The 20,171-nt window shown below is 41.2% G+C and overlaps 1 protein-coding gene across 5 annotated transcripts in view; it reads right to left on the bottom strand.

The window, feature by feature from the left end:
• The window catches only part of KALRN (kalirin, RhoGEF kinase), a 626,732-nt gene that overhangs the window by 180,927 nt on the left and 425,634 nt on the right, over positions 1 to 20,171 (bottom strand). The window contains exon 34 of one of the 5 annotated variants that reach the window (XM_010834279.1): positions 108 to 311. The exons of the other annotated variants lie outside the window; for them this stretch is intronic. Within the exon in view, the coding sequence (XP_010832581.1) occupies positions 249 to 311 (63 nt within the window). The 3' untranslated portion in view covers positions 108 to 248. Of the gene's footprint in view, positions 1 to 107; positions 312 to 20,171 lie in introns of those variants that run through there. 5 annotated transcript variants of the gene reach the window in all.

Genomic DNA, 20,171 nt, shown 5'->3' with positions numbered 1-20,171 from the left:
CCCCCCCCCCATTTTAGACTTTGGAGAGAAGCTCGGCAACCTTGAATTGCACCCAGTAGAGAAAGAAGCAAGGGGCCCCGAGGAGTGAGCCCATGGCCCGGGGGGCAGATTTTGCATGGAACATGTTGCCCTCTGAGCAAAGGCTGCACCCCACACCAGCCCTGCCAGAGCAGTCTCAAGAGAGGCGGGTGATGGGAGTCCAGGTGGGAGGTCCCAACGGCGGCACGGCTACCCCGGTGAGCTGCGTGCTAAACGTAAGTGGAGAAAGGATCTCCAGGTCCCAGGTACCACCGAGGAGCAAGGTTGCCATCCTGTTAAGAAAAGGGCCGGGGCTCTGTGATTTGCATATAACTCTGCAAAAATTTTCATGAGATCCTGTAGCCCTTTATAGAAAACAGAGTGAAACCATCAGTGTGACCTAGTGTATTTCTAGTGATCCAATGCACACAGTGCAACCTGGCAAATACACAGTCATCATTTTAGAGGAGATGGAGGAAGCAGAGTGCTGTGTAGGACAGTGCTCGGTCTGAAGGTTCAGAAGTCAGCCAGGTCTAGCATCCAGAGGAGGATCACTGAGTGGCCACTTTTAACTGTGAAATACTGTCAAGAGTGCAAACCTGCATGCTGTTTTTAGCATTAGTTCCCTGTAGAGCAATCCTGCTGTGACTTTCCAACTTCCCAGATAGACAAGGAGAGGTGGAGCCAGGAATAATATAGGGATACATTAAATAAGAAGTCCAGTGGCAGTGATCATTAGTGTTTATTTCATACCCTTCCTGTTTTGTTTTGTTTTCTTGTTTCAATTCTTCTAGGGTCTCTGTGCCCTACCAAGTCTTACCATGACATTCAGCTAGAGAAAGAAACTGAGAAAGGTTACCCATTTATGCAGCAGATCTTTAGTAGTAACTGACTTAACACTCTTGATTTCAAGTGTTTCCAGGGTCTATAACGTGGTAGTCTGGAACTTTTCTAAGGCACAAAGCTGGTTCATGCACACTGCAAGGCCAGCTAAGAGAATGGATTACTGAGTGAGAGAGTGATGGAGCCATGCCAGAGACCCCATATTCCAGTGTGGTTCTACCATCTCTATTGGGCCACTGGAGGCAATGGAATCATCCATTCTTTAGGAACGATGGTCCCTCAAAGAGAACCAACTTCTTTTTTTTTCTTTTTTGAGAACCAACTTCTAGTGCTATTGGAAGAGTGAAATATTTCAAAAAGCAATGGCTCTTATCCAGGAGAAAAGTTTAAGAGGAATGAAAGAGTCTGACCTCCAGTCTGACTGTGGTTCAGCTCACGGTGTCAAAGGCTACCTTATGGAAATGAGAAAACCAGTATGAGACTCTTTTAGTAAGAACTCCAGCCAGGCAAAAACTGTTCATTAAGGGACAGAAAAAGCCTCAGCATGGAGTTCAAATGGCAGTTACTCTGAACTGTGGAGAAGGTCGGGGCTGCTAAGGATTCAGAAGAGAGATGAGATTCTAAAGAAAGTCTGGGACAGGATGCATGTATTTGTGAAAGGGCAAAGTACTGGTGCCCACTGAGCTCACCTTTTCCAGGGAAAAAGGGTCTCAAAAAATTTAAATCATATTTTCCTTTGCATAATGTTACATTAATGGGCTGAGGGTAGGGACGTGGCATCAACTGTCCTGATTAGCTAGTCCCCCACATCATAATTCACTGTCAGTACCAGTTTATAGATGTGCTATTACCTCTGCAGAACTTACTTTAGTGGCAGAATTTAATAGTTTTACAAGTGCTGAATTTGACATTTGGCTCTGTATACAATGGTTAAAATTATAAGGGAGGAGAACAGTTTAAAAAATATTTTTAGTGTCATCATTATTAATAGCTAATTTATTTCCGTCATTTTTATTATCACTATTATTAATGGATAATATTTGTTGCATGTTTACCATGTGCCAGGCAAAGTGCTGAGTATCTGGCATGCATCATTTCACAAAATTTGGAATGGGTAATACCATTACTCCCATTTTGCAGACTGAGGCATTAAGGTCCTGCCCAGGATCATACAACTGGCAAGTGGAGGGGCTGAATCTGAACTGAGGTTGGTTTGACTCCAAAGTGGTCCTAACTGCTGTGGTAGGTTGCCTTGTGTAAAGGAGAATCCATCTGTTAAATGATATTTGTATGTGTGTATGTTTGTGGATTCCAAAGGTCTTAGAAAGCATCCCTCACATATTTTGAGGATCCATGTTATCCTTGAAGACGTAACTAGAAGTGGTTTGGGTCACTTCAGTATGTGTATTTATTAGATTTTGCACAAAAACTTTTATCTCCTTTTAAACCTCAAGATGTGATGGTCTCTGTGTACCTGCAAATCTGATGATGGTTTGTTATGTGAGACATATAAGAAATTCAGGCATGTAGGCAAACTGAACACTTGTTCTCCAAAACTGAGAAAATACATGCATGTTTACATAGGAAGTCATTATATTATACGGCCCAGTTGGTGCCTTAAAAGAGTGGTTAACATCCATACATCAACATTAAAAAGCGACAGCCATTTATGATGTCATTGAGATGATTTTCTGAAAATCTAGCCTATGGCAGAGACTAGTGGGAAAAATTTAAGTGGAAATGTGCTTTAAAAAATGCCATTAAATTTCTTTGAAATGTCAATGATCTCTACTATTTAGACAATAACTCTCAGCTTAGAATTCACAGATATCCCATATCCAATCGCCCTCTACCTTTGGCATTCTGATTCAGCAGGCCAGTGAGGAGCCTGGGATGAGTTTTTTGAAATGTTTCCTTGGTAATTCTAGGGGTCACTTGGTTTAAAGTCATTAGGGCACAGGACTTGTCTATGTACCAGACAATACATGGTTGGAAAACCTGAGTTGTGCAGCATTTCAACTGCATTTTCACGTCTGCCAGTATACACTGTCCAGAAGCACCTGGGCATTTTCCATGAGGAGCAAGAATCAGTGAGACCCATTTTGATAGGAGAGCAGCTTTTATTAACCAGACCTTCCGGAATTCCTTTTTTTGGTGGGGGGGGGGCGTATATTGAGATTCCTCCCATCTCTGCCTGTTCAGTTACGTGCATGTGCTAAGTTGCTTCAGTTGTGTCTGACTCTGTGATGCTATGGACTGTAGCCTGCCAGGCTCCTCTGTCCACGGGATTCAGCAGGCAAGAATACTGGAGTGGGTTGCCACTTTCTCCTCCAGGGGATCTTCCCAACCCAGACTGAACCCACGTCTCTTACATCTCCTGTACTGGCAGGCAGGTTCTTTACCACTAGCGCTACCTGGGAAGCCCAGGTATAGACTCCTTCATAGAAACACCTATTTATTAATATACTGCAGGTCTCACTCTAATATTAGACACTCATAATATGAGTTTTCTGAGTTATAAAGAGAGGTTCTACAGTCTCTGGGTAGAACATCCAGTGGTATAAAAATAGCCACAAATGGGGAACATATTTGTTATATTATAGATTTATATCCTTTCTTGTTCTACAAAGAATCTGAGGCAGCTGTTTTACAATATGTTTTTAAATGCATCTTCAGTTGACTATATGTTCTAGATGTTTCTGTCTGATGGATTTGGAAGCCACTGAGGCAGGTATGTGCCTGAGTTACTAGTTCTGTGGCAGACATAATAAACTGTCTCTTCTAAATTCCTGACTCACGTCATGTTCTGTTAGGCACAGCAGACAGTGAGCAGTGGACATGTATAATACATGGAACATGGTATGTTCCTGGTTTTTTATTTTTTCCCCTTGCCCTTGGTATTTTCAATCAGGTGCATTTCATTCAGTTGATCAGGAGGGAGAAATGATAAGATTTAACAGCATCTGGAGAAGGAAATGGCAACCCACTCCAGTATTCTTGCCTGGAGAATCTCAGGGACAGGAGCCTGGTGGGCTGCCGTCTATGGGGTCGCAGAGTCGGACACGACCAACGTGACTTAGCAGCAGCAACAGCATCTGGGCCAAAATGTTACTTTGTGTGTTTCTGCCTGAATCATCCAAATGTTTTGGTTCATGGACTTGGCCAGCAGAAGGCAGTGTACACAGCAGACATGAGAAAGACCTGGGTTCAAATCTCAGCTCTGCCACTTTCTGGATGTGTGACCTTGGGCAGGTTATTTAACTTCTACATTTTCCTCATCTGCAAAAATGAGGATAATGATACTTACCTTGAAGAATTGTGAGGATTGAGTAAGAAATTACATAAAAAAATGCCAGGCTCATAGTAGGCGGTCAGAAAGAAAGACACTTGTTACTCTCAGTTGTCTATGTTCTGGACGCTTCCTTATAGTAGCCTTCATGCTTTCCTTGGCCTGTTTGGTTATAGCAGGGGCTTCTAAGGGAAAGGACTGTGTGCCTCTCATTAGATGGGCAGATTTGTCCCTGGGGGGCACTTCACTGCTCTGTGTTCTTCTGTTACACACATGGAACTGCAAAGCCCATATTAAATGGTTTAAAAGAGCCTTTCTCCACCTCCAATTTCAGACTAGAGCCCAGACTGGAAATATTCCTTCACCAGAATGGGAAACTGAGATACAGAATAGTACAAATGTTGAATCGTGCAGACAGACATCATGAATTATGGTTTCAGTGTAGCTCTTTTTCAAAACTGATTTTTGTGACATTCTTAGTTTTTTCATGCTTCCTACTCTACTTTTGGCTTCTAGCCGTGTGTGTGTCCTGCTCATACTGACCCCAGGGCTCCTCATCTGGAATTCGGTGAGGAGGCAAGGAGTGGTTAGCCAAGCATCTCGGTGAAGAACAAAGAGGCTTCGGGGCGGTGCAGAGACAGGCTCTGCTGTGTCCCCTCCTGAGTGACAGATTGAAGCCCCCACTTCCAGAACACTATCCCAAAGGAAAGAAACCAGCCTCAGCAAGGAAGAGTCCCTCCCTCTGTTTTTCATCTTTCCATTTTCCCTTCTGCTTTTGGAGAGAACTGTGAGACTAGGCCAGGTGGGAGGAGCATCCTTGACAATGTTTGTTTCATGCAACTTTTTTGTTCCAAGTTCAGAAAAGTTAGAAACTTTCTCTACGGAAAATTATCAGAAACTTCACTCTGTCCTTTAAGAGCAGGAGAGGAGGGAGGAGGAGGTAGGGGAGGGAGTGGGGGAGCTGTGTGTTGACCTGATGATGAACCTGCTGTTAGGAATCTTGCTGCCCATGCAGGGGTGACCCATCCTCCCTACCTGGGGACCCAGTGTCCCCACACTGATCACTCGGGGAACCCTTCCATCTGGAATCATAGGGGGTTAAAACCGAACTTGAGCATGCCTGCCTTTTCTCCATCCCACTGTATATCTCTTCGTGAAATCTCTTCATGAACTTGAGCGTATACTTCAAGCTTTTCCTCTCACCTTTTCTATACTTTACTAAACAGCTGAGTTTGGGGAAAAACCCTGATAAACTAACCCACTATTCACCTTCCGTATTTCCCCGCCTGAATTTTCCTCCTCTTCCCTTTCGCTATCCAAGGCTCCTGACCTTCAAAAACCAAACAAAGTTGCCAGTTCCTCAACTAACAGCCTTCAGTAACCTTGGCCCATCCTGCAAATTGGCCCAAATTCACTGTCTGGTCACTTTCTCTCATCTTGAGATGTTGAGGGGAAGTTCATCCCTCTGTTACCTACTAGTCACCTGCTCATCCCTTTGTCTTTGATTCACACAGAGGTTTGATCCAGAAACCATCTAATAATCATGACCCTTCCTGTCCTTAAAAATAACATCTACTCTTTTTTTGATTAATAAAAGTAACCTGACTTATCGTGGAGAATTTGGAAAAAGCCACCATCCAGAAATAACCATTACTTACATTTTGGTGTATTTCCTTCATATATACATACATGCATACATATATGTATATATAAGTATATGTATATATGCATACAGAAGCACAAACACACACATACATACACACCCACATTCCTTTTAGTGTTTAACAGAAGAGTTAGTCTTTCATATTTAGAGGGAAAAGGAAGATCCCAGGCAGGTGGAGAAGAAAAATAACCCAGGCTGCAGCTCAGGTAGGCTCTTCACCTGTGTCAGCTGTAGCCATGAGCTTTTGGAGCACATGGCTCATTGGTTTGTAATGTCATGGACTTGATGGCCAGGAGAAATATCCAAGCTATCCCTGCCTCCCAAATCACGTGGGTGAATCCTTCTTAGAGAGCAACACGGGAAACACAGTCAGAGACACACCAAAATTCATAGATACACACAAACAGAAATTATACATGTAAAAACGTATTCAAACAAGTCTCTTCTGAGGCCTCTCTGTGAATGCCCACTCTATTTCAATGCACTGCTGATAATACAGTGTACCACATGTAAGCCTTGTTTTTAATGGGTCTCAGGGTTCAGCTGCTGAGATGAAAACTAACCCATGGGAAACAATAGCAAACTGGAAGAAGATGCTTTCTCATAAAGTGCTGATGGAAGGGACTCCAGAGAGTCATTCTACTATCATTCTAATAATGATGAAGATGCATTCCAGCAACATTCTTCCTGAGATCAGAAACATCTTTTAGGACAGAGAGAGAAGTTTAGAGACACAGTGATGAAGTATGTGTTAGACATATACTAACAAAGGTGATTATGATTTGAAGGATCATTATATTTTAGTGAAAATATAATCACACATATCTACCAGAAAATGTGAGAAGAGAAATCTGCAGACAGCAAGGGAGGGGCAGGACCAAGGGGAAGGGGCCAGTTTATCAGGACACTCTAGGTCCTAGAGAACGTTGCTGTGGTTTGGGAGACATTCTTCCTCTCTTGAAGCTCTCAGGGATAAACTTGATGTATTATATAAAAGTCTAAAGGCAGGCTGAGAAAAATGCAGCCACTGTGATGATCCTGTGGAATGTTGTTTCAGGAGGAGGACAGAGAATGAAGAGCTGAGATGGCTTAGAGACCAAGCTGTGGATGGGGATCTAGACCAGGAGCAGATCTGGGAGGTGGCATATGAGTTTAGTTTCAGTTCTGTTGAGTAGACTACAGTGAATCATTCAAGAGCAGTTATGTCATAGACAATTGAAAATATGCTGCTGGATCCTAGGGTGAAAAGTAAGGGCTAGAAACAGACATCTTTCAATTCAATGTTAAAGTGCAACTGTATGCAAAGTATAATACATATGCTTTGGCTGTTAAAGAATAACATTTGACTGTGGGAGACCAATATTGTTGGCTCAGAGGTGGCAGCAGGGCATTAATGTGGAGAAATAGTGAGCATTTCCATGAAGGAGGCATGAGTCAGTCTAGAAGTGAGTGGTGGGTAGGATGTGATTAGAAGTCAGTGGGCATTACGGGAAATGGAAGCAGCAGGAGCAGATCATGACATGAGTGGAGGCAGCTGACTGCCACTGTTTACTATGCACCAGATGCTGTAGTAGACAGTAAAGACAGAAGCATCATTAAGCCATGATCATCAGGCAACTCACAATGTAACATGGGAGAGAGACATACAGGTAACCAATTATTTGGTAAGTGCAATTAGGTTGCAACCTACAAATTGCTAATATTTGATCAACCATTTTGGATCCAATCCACAAAATTGGCAGTTTCACATGATTCAATCTAATCTAAGTGTATTTTAGGGTATATAACAGATAAGGATCGTATATAGGGAGGAAAAATTATATAAATGTCTTTGGAGATGGGACTGTACTTTATTCTAAGTGTACGCTACAGAAGGCTTTTAACAGACAAGTGAGATGCTGAAAGAAATGTTTTAGGAAGATGAATTTGGTATCAGTAGAAAAGATATAATGCAGGGCCAACATCCCAGAAAACAGTGGGGGGCAGAATTTAGGAGGCTACTTAAAGAATTTAAATAAAGGGTAAGCAGCGCCTGACCAGGGTGATATGATAGATATTTTGAGGGAATCATGAATCATCCTTAGTACTTGGCTGTGGACCGGCTGGCTATCAGGGGATATTGCCCAAAACGGATCGACAGATATATACCTGGGTGTCTGGAAAATTCTGCTTCTGCCCCATACAGGGCAGTCAAGCCAGCTTTGCTGGTTTGAGAGAAAAAAGAAAGTTTTCTGATGCCGAGACTGAAGGAAGTTGGCAGCAAACTATAAAGACTAACAGTGCCGGTGTTCACTGTGCCACCATTTGGCCTCGTGTTTGCTCGTGAGTCTCCTGGTTCCACAGGAGAACTGAGACTTCATTCGGGTTGGGGACTGGCCTGTGTGGCGTCACTGCTGCATCTCCAGTCTGCAATACTGCCTTGCACATAGTAGGTGTGCAAAAATGTGCTGAGTAAATAGCGAATATGAAACTGTCATGAGGAGTAAGTCACTGCAGAGATATCATCTTGGAATTTGTCATGGACATCAGAATGGAAGCAGAAACTATTATTGAAGGTGGGGGAAGACCTGGAAAAGGAAAAATCAAAAGAAGTTCCAGTTCAGTGAGCATGAAGCAGCAAAGAGGTGTGAAATGGCAAAAGGAAAGGAGGTACCTGACAGTATGAGGGAGAGAAGAGATGTTGAATGTACCAGATGGAAGTGGGCACAAAATATGCGACTCAGAACCTGTGGACAGGTTACCCTTAGACTCACTCTGAGTTGAGAGAAAGATGAGAGCATATAGAGAGTTACACATAAAGGTGAAGATATGAGTAATTCTGTAACCATCATGCTAAAAACAACTCTCAGTATTTCTTAGGTGCTCCCAACAAAGTCCACATTCCTTTGAATGGTGTCCAGTGTCTGCTATGATTTGACCCAGCCAATCATCTCAGCCTTGTCTCCCACATCTCACCTCACAAAGTCCACACTGCATCAGGCATGTTTACTGTGCATGTTCCAAACGTACCCTATATATTCCTTTCTCCCTTTCCCTGTTCTAGCTGTTTGATCCATTTAGAATGACATTCCTCCCCACTCCCAATACCAGTCCTGCCGAGATAAACTCTACCCACTTGGTAAAGTTTAATGCTAACCTTTTCTAATCTTCCCAGACTAGGTAAGTTTGATTTTATTTTTCATTTAAAAATATTTTGCTATTTTATTTTTTAAGAAGTTTAATTATTTTTGGCTGTGCAGCACATGGGATCTTAGTTTCCCCATCCAGGATTCGAACCTATGCCTCCTGCATTGGAAGTGTAGCATTTTAACTATGGACCACCCAGGAAGTCCTCTGATTTTCTTCGTAATATCTGTTTCGTATTTCTAGATCTCTTTCTTACCCATAATGCCCAACACATTACCTTGTGTTTATTGGGTCTTCATTCATTGATTTAATAAACAGTGACAGAGTCCCTTCTGTGAATCAGTATTTTGTTGGATTTGGTAATGCAATAGGGGTGATGCAGTAAGTCCATGATGCCCTCATGGACTTAACATCTGGTGGAGGAAGCAACTGAGTAACCAACAAATGCTGAGATAGTCAATAATGGTGACAGGTTCTAAGAAATAACAATACAGAAGACTGTGGGAGGTGTGACTTGGGGAGAGGAGTTAGTCAGGGGGTCAGGACGGGCTAAGAAGAGAGAGCAAACGGGGCAGACTGTGGCATGAGAGGACTAAGAATTTTCTAGGCAGAAGAAACAAAGGACCTGAGATGGCAAGAAACCTGACACATTCCTGGAAGGTCAGGAAGATCACGGGGCAGGCAACAAGAGGAAAGTGGCTGCAGTGAGGAGAAGAGGGCCAAGGTCCAGGTCATACAGCCCTCATAGGGCATACTGAGGATTTTGGTATTCATCCTAAGAGCAAACAGACACTTTCAAAGGGGTTGAAGCCATAGATGTGAAAAGCTTACACTTTAAAAAGATCACATTGGCCTCAGAATGGAGAAGAGACTAGAGGAAGGTCAGAGTGAATGCCTGGGCACCAATTAGGAGGCTTCTTTCACAGGCCATGTGTGATAGTACAGTAGTGTGGACTAGAGTGGATTATGCAGACCGTCAATAAATGCCAAAAGAGGGCAGAAGCAGTCTTTTGGAGTCAATAACTAGGATTGAGAAAAATTGAGTTTCACCTTTACAAATCTCTCTACTAATGTAAATCACAGTCAACAGCACTTCAGCTCTCCAGACCCCTTTGGGAAATGTGCCTTCAGGATAATCAAGTGTTCTCGATGACAAAAGGTAAACAGCAACACCAACTTTTTCTTCCCGTTTAAATCTTTTGATGAATAGCCTTACATCTCTGACTTCTTAAAAAGAAAAATAAACTGAACATAATCTCCCCTTCTGTTGACAATTCCAACGGAGTAATAGTTATGGCATAGGACAAAATATGAAGGATGTGCCAGGTTATATACCTTCAGTAAATAGGACCCAACTGCTGGAGTTTTGCTTCCTCTGTCAGCTTTTGCTTTCATAGCTTTTCTGCTTCCTCTTTTGCTATCAGTAGCTCAGCTTTTGTGGCTACTAGTGTCTACATAGAAGTAACTTTCTCTTATGGGCTAAGTAACTAGATGAAAATGATAAGAATTACATATAAAATTTGGATTTGAGAGGCTCTCCTGTGAGCATAGATGCTTAGTTTTGTTATGTAAAGGTTTCCTACCTGGGTCTTAGATCTGTTTGTCGAACAACTGAGTTCCAAATGCAATGGACTTACCATCTTTTTTCCTAATACATTTCATTGCTTTAACTGTATTGCCTGTTACATAATATATAAAGTGCAACAGATATGTTTTAAAATGTCAAAGTCTTTGTTCTTATTCTTTTAGTAAAACAGAGGTAAACTTAGGGATTGACAAAAGCCCACATTATGTATAAAGTTTCCATATTGGTATTTTCCACTATTCTGTGGAGAATAAAATGATGAACTCTATTCTAAAGGACCAAAAGTAAGAAATGTCTCATTATATCCCATCATATAAGCTTTTAACTTACAAATGTGCTGCCTTCAAAATGTCAAATTAGATTTAGATGCTTTTTCAGACACAATAGAGTGAAAAGACTACCCACAGAATGAAAGAAGATATTTACAACATGTATAACCAACAAAGGATTCATATCTAGAATATATAAAGAAGGCCCAAAAATGCATAAGAAAGAAACAAACAGGCAGCTCACTAAAAAACTAGGCGTCATGCCCCTGCGATGAACAGGGGCATTGCAAAGGAGAAAATCTAAAGGCCCACTAAGATATGGAAAGATCTGCAACTTCATTAATAATGAGGGGACTGCAGATTAAAACCATAAGCAAGTATTACTACATACCCATCAGACCTGGCTCTCTCAAGTACACATGATGATGTGGAGCAACAGAAAATCTCACATATACTTATAGGTAGGAGTGGACAGCTGGTGTCAGCAGTTAATAGTAAAGAGGAAGACACACTTACACACTATCACCTAGCAATTTCTTTCTCTTTTTGCACCTAGCAATTTCATTCCTAGCTTTATACCCTAGAGAAACTCAACTACACGTCTTCTGCAAGGATACACATACAAGAGTATTCTAGCATTGTTCCTAATAGTCCCAAACTTCCCATGTGCAAAATGGATAAATAAGTTGTGGTATATTCATACAACGGAATACTACACAACAATGAAAACGAATGAACAACTACACATGTCAGAAAGGATGAATTCCATAAAAATAAGTGTTGAGCAAGAGAGGACACACACACGGAGAATGATTCTAGCCATATAAAACTTTACAACAGTCACACTGAAATAATATTCTGTAGGTGTATATACATGATGATGATGATAAAAGTAGCTCAGTCGTGTCCGACTCTTTGCGACCCCATGGACTATATAGTCCATGGAATTCTCCAGGCCAGAATACTGGAGTGGGTAGCCTTTCCCTTCTCCAGGGGATCTTCCCAACCCAGGGATCGAACCCAGGTCTGCCACATTGCAGATGGATTGTTTACCAGCTGAGCCACAAGGGAAGCCCATAGAAGGTACAATAATAGAGAAAATAAGGACATTATTATTATGAATGTCAGAAGAATGGTTACCTCTAGGGAAGAGGACAGGGCTGTGACCAGAGAGGGGCACACATGGAGTTTATGGAAATCTGGCCATGTCCTGCTCTTATGAACTGCATGGTTATTACATGTACGTTCACTCTATAATTATCTATTCAAATGTTTAGTAATTTTTATGCATTTTTAGTATACCTATTTTACATTAATAAATTTAAGAAAAGGTTTAATGTATACCAGATGTATCTGATTAGGAATGCATTTTATCCATAGTAACCGCTAATCAGACAAGTCTGTAAGTCTCATTTGGTAATAGTGTAAGTCCAATACTGCACATTTCAATAACAATAACAGAAAATAAGACAGTTGCAATATTATCAGTTAAACAAAATATATACGAGAGAAATATTGAATAAGGATTATTTTAAAGTATCTAATATCAGATTGGAAAAGATAAAAACTATTGAAGATACATTAGGTAGCAAGACTGCAGAAACTGACACACATACTCAGCTGAAGAGAGTATAGATTGGTCCAACTTCTATAAGGGGTGGTCTAACAACATCTATCAAAAATTTTAAACACATATTCTACTTCTAAGAAGTTACGCTAGTAATAAACTCATAACTCACAAGCATGAAAAACTACATTTGTATAAGGATTACAGCCCTGTTTGTAGTGGTAAAAGACTGGAACATCCCAGGCACCCATCAATAGAAGACTAGTTAAATAAATTATGGTCCTCTTAAGCAATGGAATACTGTGTAGCCATAAAAAAGAACGACCCAGCTCTACATGTCCTGCTATGAAATTACCCAGATTTGTTACAAGAAAAAAGTATAAAACAGTACTTATTGTTTGTTTACTTGTTTAGACATTTTTAAAAAATAATAAATGTGAGCTTTTATATTTTAAAATAGTATCTCAAGAAAAACACCTAAATTTTAAATCATGTGTATGTATTATTGCTTCAAAAGTTCCTTTAAAAAATTTTGAGTACATCTGCTTAAGGAAAAACAGATTTAATTAGATTATAATGAGGAAGCATAAGAAACTTTTGGAAAAAATTCTGAGGGAACTTTTTAATAGTTCCCATCAGAACTAACAGGTCATTAAAAAAAAGCCTAATTCCACATCAAAACAAAATACTTCTTTTGATACAGATGTATCAGTTGCATTGCTCTTTTACAATCTCTCCATGATTAGAATAATTATTCTAGAGTTAAAACTGATACAAAAGAGGAGAAATAGAAGGAAGATAAACTTCAAGGTCAAGCTCAAATTTCACTTCTGGTGTAAAAGCCATCCTTGGTTCCTAGGCTGTTGTTCAAAGTGCCTATACTTGTTAAAAAAATGTAGCATATTGTGTGATAAGTATATATCTCAACTAACATTCATTGTCCTAGTTTCTCTGATGCTAAGCACAAAAATTGGAACCAAAGAAGTGCCAAGTACAACTGTGTCCTTCCATAAATACAAATAACATGTATATAGCCACTGTATGTGGCATCATATATAAGACACTTGTGGGTGTGAACTCAGGAAACTCTGGGACAAGGACAGAGGTTGTTCTTATATATCCTGAATCTCCATGGTAAATGGTCATCAGTGAACACTCAGTAAAATTCTGTTGAATAAAATTCAGTGTACCTAAATATTTGAAATAATTTTCCATTTTTGTCTCTAGCTAATTTCATTCTTCTCTGTTAACAGATTTTCCTGCTTGATCAGGAGTTAATGGTGGTGCCTACTTCAGTCAGTTCAGTTCAGTTGCTCAGTCGTGTCCAACTCTTTGAGACCCCATGGACTGCAGCATGCCAGGCTACTTATTTGCCTCCTTAATGCATAACCAATCCAGTGGTTTGGACTTTATATGCCCCCGTTGGAAGTACTGTTTTAAATCTAATGTTAGAGAACATATGCCTAAAATATTTTTCTTTGAGTGGTTTTCAATACATTTTCATGGGTTCAATAAAGGTGCTTGCTTAATATCTTGTGTGTAATAGAAACTATGACTGTTCTTGTTTTGGGGGGTGCAGGGTGATGGGGAGATGAGTTAGACACTGTATTACAGATTTCAGATTCTACAATTTGAAATAAGTTCCTTGAATAAACTCTTCCCCATTTCTCATCCCCTCATATCCTTCCTCATTATCATCATCATCACCTGTTATTATAACAATTTCCCCTTTTTTTAAATAACAGTTTTCCTTTGATATTCTTGTTTTATGAGATAGAAGTAATGTTTGGGCGCTATGTGACTACTTCCTGATCTATTCTCTTTGTCTGGAATTTCTACCAGCCAGGAAGGCTGCTGCTGCTGCTAAGTCGCTTCAGTTGTGTCCGACTCTCTGTGACCCCATAGACGGCAGCCCACGAGGCTCCCCCGTCCCTGGTATTCTCCAGGCAAGAACATTGGAGTGGGTTGCCATTTCCTTCTCCAATGCATGAAAGTGAAAAGTGAAAGGGAAGTCACTCAGTTGTGTCTGACTCTTCGCGACCCCATGGACTACAGCCTACCAGGCCCTCCATCTGTGGGATTTTCCAGGCAAGAGTACTGGAGTGGGGTGCCATTGACCTTCCCTAACTGAAACTCTACTGACTGCAACTACAGCTCAAAGGTGACAGTGGTGGAAATTCTAACATTCTGGTTTGAAATCATTATGAATCAAGAAGTTAAAAACTGGGGGACTACCTTCAAGAACTCCCACGTTATGTTTTTAAAAGATTTGCTGAATTCTTTTAAAATAAAAGCTGCAATAGTGTCAATCACAGATGCACACACAAAAAATAGATGTAAGTTGCAACGCATTCCAAATATCTCCAATTTGAGTATATTTAGGTTCACATCAACACAAAAGAGAAAGGTTTAAGCAGGCCACCTAGGTGCTTTGTCTGTTTTGTTCACTGCCATAACCTCTTTGTCTAGAATAGCACCTACCAAACAGTAGGAGCTCAATAAATGCTTGATAAGTTAATCAATGAGATTAAAAGATGGCATGCATCAAGGTAATGAGGAAAAGAAAAGGTAATGAACTTTTAACATCCTCTAGTGCTCACCAAGGCAGACTATTGTCCATGTGTAAGTGACTAACAGCAGAGTCTTGAATGAAACTTTCTAAATCCCATTCCTGCAACTGAAAGAAAACCAGCTAGCAGGAGACAGGAAAGGGACAGTGTGGGGAGCCGGTGAGGCATTCCACTCGTGACAAAGGTCATGAGGAAGGAGGCTCGGCATACGCAAAGGCGGGATCGAGCCTCAGGAGTCCCCCCGGATGTTCTCGAGCATTTTCCCCCAAAAAACCAGAGTCTGCCTACTTTATTGCGTTGTGCTCTCACCTCTGACTTTACTGGGGGCTGTCCCCTACCACCATCTCGCTCTCTCTCTGTCAAAGAGTTAACTTACAACTCCAATTAATAAAGTTCCTGGGCAATTAGGAGTGTTTAAATCCAAACCCCTCTGATGGCTCTCTAACTCGCCTGACAAGTTTACCCGGACTCCTGCAGCTATGCATACGATTGTTTACAGTCTCCCAGCCTCGAGAGGCATGGGAAGCTTAAGATATTCAAATAGCTTAGAGCCTCTCAGAGAGTTAAAAACTGTCAGAATAAACTAGTAAAGGATTTCATTGATGAGTCAATGCTTGTTGCCAAGTTTTCACATCCCCTGAATTGTATCCTTGAATATGTATCAATTAATAGTGGGTATGTAGAAAAAATAAGTAGTGGCCTTGGTGTTAGTAACTTTAGACCCTTAAGGTAATAAATTCTTTCTTTGTTGAAAACCCATTACACATCCGCCCTATAGGAATGCAATTTTATCTTTGGAAGATGGTGCCAAACCTTGAAATAATTACTCTTAGAGAAAGTAAGTCTTTGTTGATAAGTCCTTGTCAAGAGTCATAAAATGTTAGTAGGCCTTCTGGCCAGAAGATGATGTAAATCACCTAAACCATTTGTATACGATACATTTGCAGGAAAGAAACCTTGGTTTTTGATAAGAACCAAAGATTGCTGACTTTGCATCCCCTATTATCCTCTATGTGTAACTTAGGGTATAAAAGCCCCTGTTGAAAATAAAGCTATGGGCCTTGCTCACCAACGCTTGGTCTCCCCATGTCATTCTTTCTTTTAACTTCCAGCTGAGTCTCCATCTGGAGCGCGGAACCCACCACGCTTACTAATCATGCCTGGGCTTCTAAGACCCACTCGAGAAGGTGTCTAGGGTGAGACACCTTCCGTTATTCGAGAGGGTGCCTGCGGCCTACGTAAGTGGTGCAAACTTCTTGTCTTGAAGTTTTATTGGTCTCCCGCGTAAACCAAGCTACTCAGCTTCTTTTCTCCACTGAATTTTCCTACTGAGCTATCCTCATTCTATTGTTCTCTATATCTCTAATTAGCATATAAATAGTCGCCGACGCGGTCTCCCCTTCGAATACCCTGGATCAGCCGGGGCTGGTCCTCGGCAGGACAGAAAAACACAGAGCCTGTTTTTTTTTTTCTTCATAATCTTCAGAGTGGAGTACAACCAACCCCTTGCACATGACACAGAGAGCAATGCATATGGAAACATTCAGTAAACGCCCCATAACCAGCATCAGCAGGGGCCATGCAGATTTAGAATTGCTCTTCTGAACTTCTAATCAATGTCTATATGTTGCTGCAATTAGCAGCTTCAAGTAGAACCAATTACAGCATTAATGATGATAATAATAATAATAATGATTGGAGACGAACATTCTGAACTTAGAAAACTCAACTCTAAAAGGGGGAGGCTGAAAACTTGACTATCAACTCTGAATAAGGCCCTGACTACTCCAGCAAAACCAGGGCAACAGAAGATCAGAAAGACTGATTAGCAGAAGGAAGAGTCTGGGTGAAACTACGGAGTGGACACGTGGAATGGGTCTAGTCTTTATAGATCTGCATCTTCCAGCACTTTTCTCAATAGGAAGAGCTATCAGGGCAGAAGTAGGCTGCTCCTCTCAGCAGGCATTTGCTATTTGTTGCCCTGGACCAAAGTCCCATCCTTGGAGTTTTTTTCCTAGTGGCAAGCCACCACAGAGGACAGGCAATCTTGTTTCTCTTGACAAGGCTCTACTTTCTGGCAATAGGATCATATCATCTCACCCCAATGCCACAGAAGCGTAGATCTTCCCATGGCCAGCCTGTGTCCACTATATCCTACTAGTCATGACAGATAGGTGGGCAGTAGCCATTAGCAGTAAGGCAGTGAAGCTAAGCTTCCAGGAAGGAAAAACCCACACAAGCATTTGCAATCTATAGTCAAGATCACAAAAAAACGGTAATATTTATCCACTTATCTACCAAGACTCCCATGTTATGGGAGAAAACATGTCATGTTTGACAGCACAGCACAAATGGGGAAAGGAAGCTCAGCTAAAGCACAACCACCACCTCAAAGCCTCGTTCACCCACCCCATCCACTCTAATCTCACTACTTTGGCTCTAGATGTTCATATCTTGAAATTCCTAAGAGTTCACTTTCACCCCTACCAGGAGAGCTTGCCTCCAGATACCAGAACTCCTAGTGTCATCACCCCCTAGTCATCCAGGAGCACAACATTTAAAAAAACAATATTTCCCAAAGCCTGTTTCCCTCTTACCAGTAGCTTTAAGAAGGTAGATTCAGTCATCTTGTTCTGCACTAAAAGAACTTTTTAACTCAGAAGGAAAAAGGGCAAATGATATGCCAAGAGGTCTGTGCAGAACAGTCCAGTAAAACCCTCGCCCTGAGAGCTGCCACTTCTCTCTGCCTCCAACCTCCAAGCTGGCCCTGCCCTCGACCTGTGCCATCTCCCAGTCCTGTGTCCCTTCTCCCCAGTGTGTCCGACCGGCAGTGTACTCACTTGAGGCTTGTTTGCCTTGGACTGTTGCCAGCTAATCCACTTTAACATCTTGGCTTGATCTCAAATTTTCTTTCTGCTTCCACCAAACTTTTTACAAACAGAATTTAAGTTTGTGCTGGGTGGCAGTAGGGTTGTACTTGTTCTGAAGACTCACGCTCCCACAGCGCTTGGAGGCAGGGATCGGCCTCACCACAGTGCTTTCTGCCCAAGCTCTCAGAATCCGAAAGGGAATTTGCCTAGAGTGGCTTGAAGACTCGGGCAGAATCGCACTCCCACCAAGGCCACTACATGAGTCACAAGTACTTAGTATCGAACAGTCTGTGGTAGGCATCAACACTTGATAAGTTATCTTTCTCCTTTGCAGTCTGGAGACAACTTAAAGAACCACTTTGTACTTTACTTTGGGTTGCTGTAGATTTGCTGGGACTGGGCAGGGAGGTATAGAGGCAGCTGGGAAAGAAGCCAGTACCAATAGTGTTTGTTTTTGCTACAAAGTTTTAGAAGCTGAACTATCAGTTACTACAAAAGTACTATGCTTTTGATTCCATTTAACAGGCAGGAGAGTGACTTGGGCTTCAATCTGAGGTCTGCCAGGAACTGGCTTTGTGATTCTGTGCAAATCACCTTGTTCCCTTTAAACAGGATGGAAACAGAGGGCAAGAGGCTATCTTGGGCTCCATTATTTCCTGAGTGTCTGTTTTCAAACTCCAGAGTTACCTGGAGTCATATCTGGCCTCTGGCCAGCCCTATAGCTATCACACAGAGATCTAATCTACTGACAAATCACCTTTTGCAATTTCCTTATTTCTGGATCATATATTTGCACAATACCACCACTGGAAACCAAGAAATTTGTGGGCTCAGTACTCTGTGATCTGCCTGTGTACTGCAAAGTGCTTCTCACCCGTGGTGGGTTATGAAGATTATTTGCTTTCCAGATGATTGATTGGTAACATTTATGAAGTCTAAGTTTAGGTTTCAGATGTATCCACCTCAGAGGAGGAGTACAACTGTATATCTTTTAAAGGTATTTGTTTAAGAGTTAGAAAATGCTCTGTTACTAGATGGGAGGCAACACAAACCTCTCCCTCTAAAGAAACAGTTTAGGGCCCTGAGATAAAGGGCAGAGTAACAGAAGTGGTGAGGACTCTCCTGGAGACCCATTACATTTTTTCTTTCTAGCTTTTAGCATCGTGCATTTAATAGGCTAGACCTCCAGAAGGTGGATCACCTGCTCAGGCCCCAGGGCTAAATGTCACACGTTGTCACAATCTCATTCTGGAGACTCAAACTTGGGTGGACCATCTTGATGGTTTTCGTTTTTGTTTTGTTTCTTAATGATGATCAATAACTTTATTTTTGTATTTTTATTATTTCATACATTTATTAAGATCAAGTACTTCCTTAGGTATGCATTGAGTTGACCACTAAATTCTTTTGAATACATTTTTAGTAGACCTGTATTACACTGTCTTATTTAGATATATCTGAAAGAAAATTCAAACAAAACCAACCAACCGACCAACCAAAAAAACATATGAAACAAAAACTCTGGTCTTTCTCCAACTAGAAAATGTACCAGTGGCCTCTCTGTGTTCTCTCAAATACCAAACCATATGTTGTAATGTATTTTATAATATGTCTATTAGCTATTGCTTTGGGTTATTTACACCTTCTATATTAACGCAGATAAAGAAGTTTTAAAAAGTATGTCTTCTCTTATAATTTTATTTAATTTAATATAACTAAAAGAGTAGCAACTCTTTTACAGGTCATTGACCCAAATATATCATAAAATTGTGTATATTATACACACACGAAAAATTGTGTATATTATACACACACGAAAAATCTAGGGATATGGCTCATAACGCATTATTCCCTTTATAACAAGTTATATCCTGCTGGTGTAGTGCATCATCTTGATTTTTTTTTTTAAAGAATTTGCTAAGTGAAAAATATTACAATGTGTGAACTGATAGGATTTTTATTAGTCTTGACACTGTTGAGTCTCCACATTTCCAGATATTTGGTTTTTATCCTTAGTGGCAAAAGCCAGTGATCTGTAGGCCCTTAAAACTCAAGTCACCACAGTCATCTGGACAGTCTCCTTTGCTTCACACCCTCTTTTGTACAGGATCTTGGCTAGTCCTTCAAAATCCCAGGAAGCTGAAATCACTGCCTTCACTGTACAGACTTGGAGACGGAGGCATGGAATGATTAAGTGACCCGTTCAAGGTCCTGCCACTGTAAGCAGTCAGGGACTGAATGCGTGCCTGATTCCCCAAGCCATATCTTCTGTGCAGCTGACACCTTCGTAGCCCACTCAGACTCTCTTTCCTGCTGGGGCTGCCATGCTTCAGCTCTTTGCATGTTGGCTGCTAACAGCTCACAGCTGCCA

This window comes from Bison bison, unplaced genomic scaffold (assembly GCF_000754665.1).
Source record: "Bison bison bison isolate TAMUID 2011002044 unplaced genomic scaffold, Bison_UMD1.0 scf7180017864032, whole genome shotgun sequence".
NCBI classification, from domain to species: domain Eukaryota; kingdom Metazoa; phylum Chordata; class Mammalia; order Artiodactyla; family Bovidae; genus Bison; species Bison bison.
This window is presented reverse-complemented; position numbering and strand designations above follow the sequence as displayed.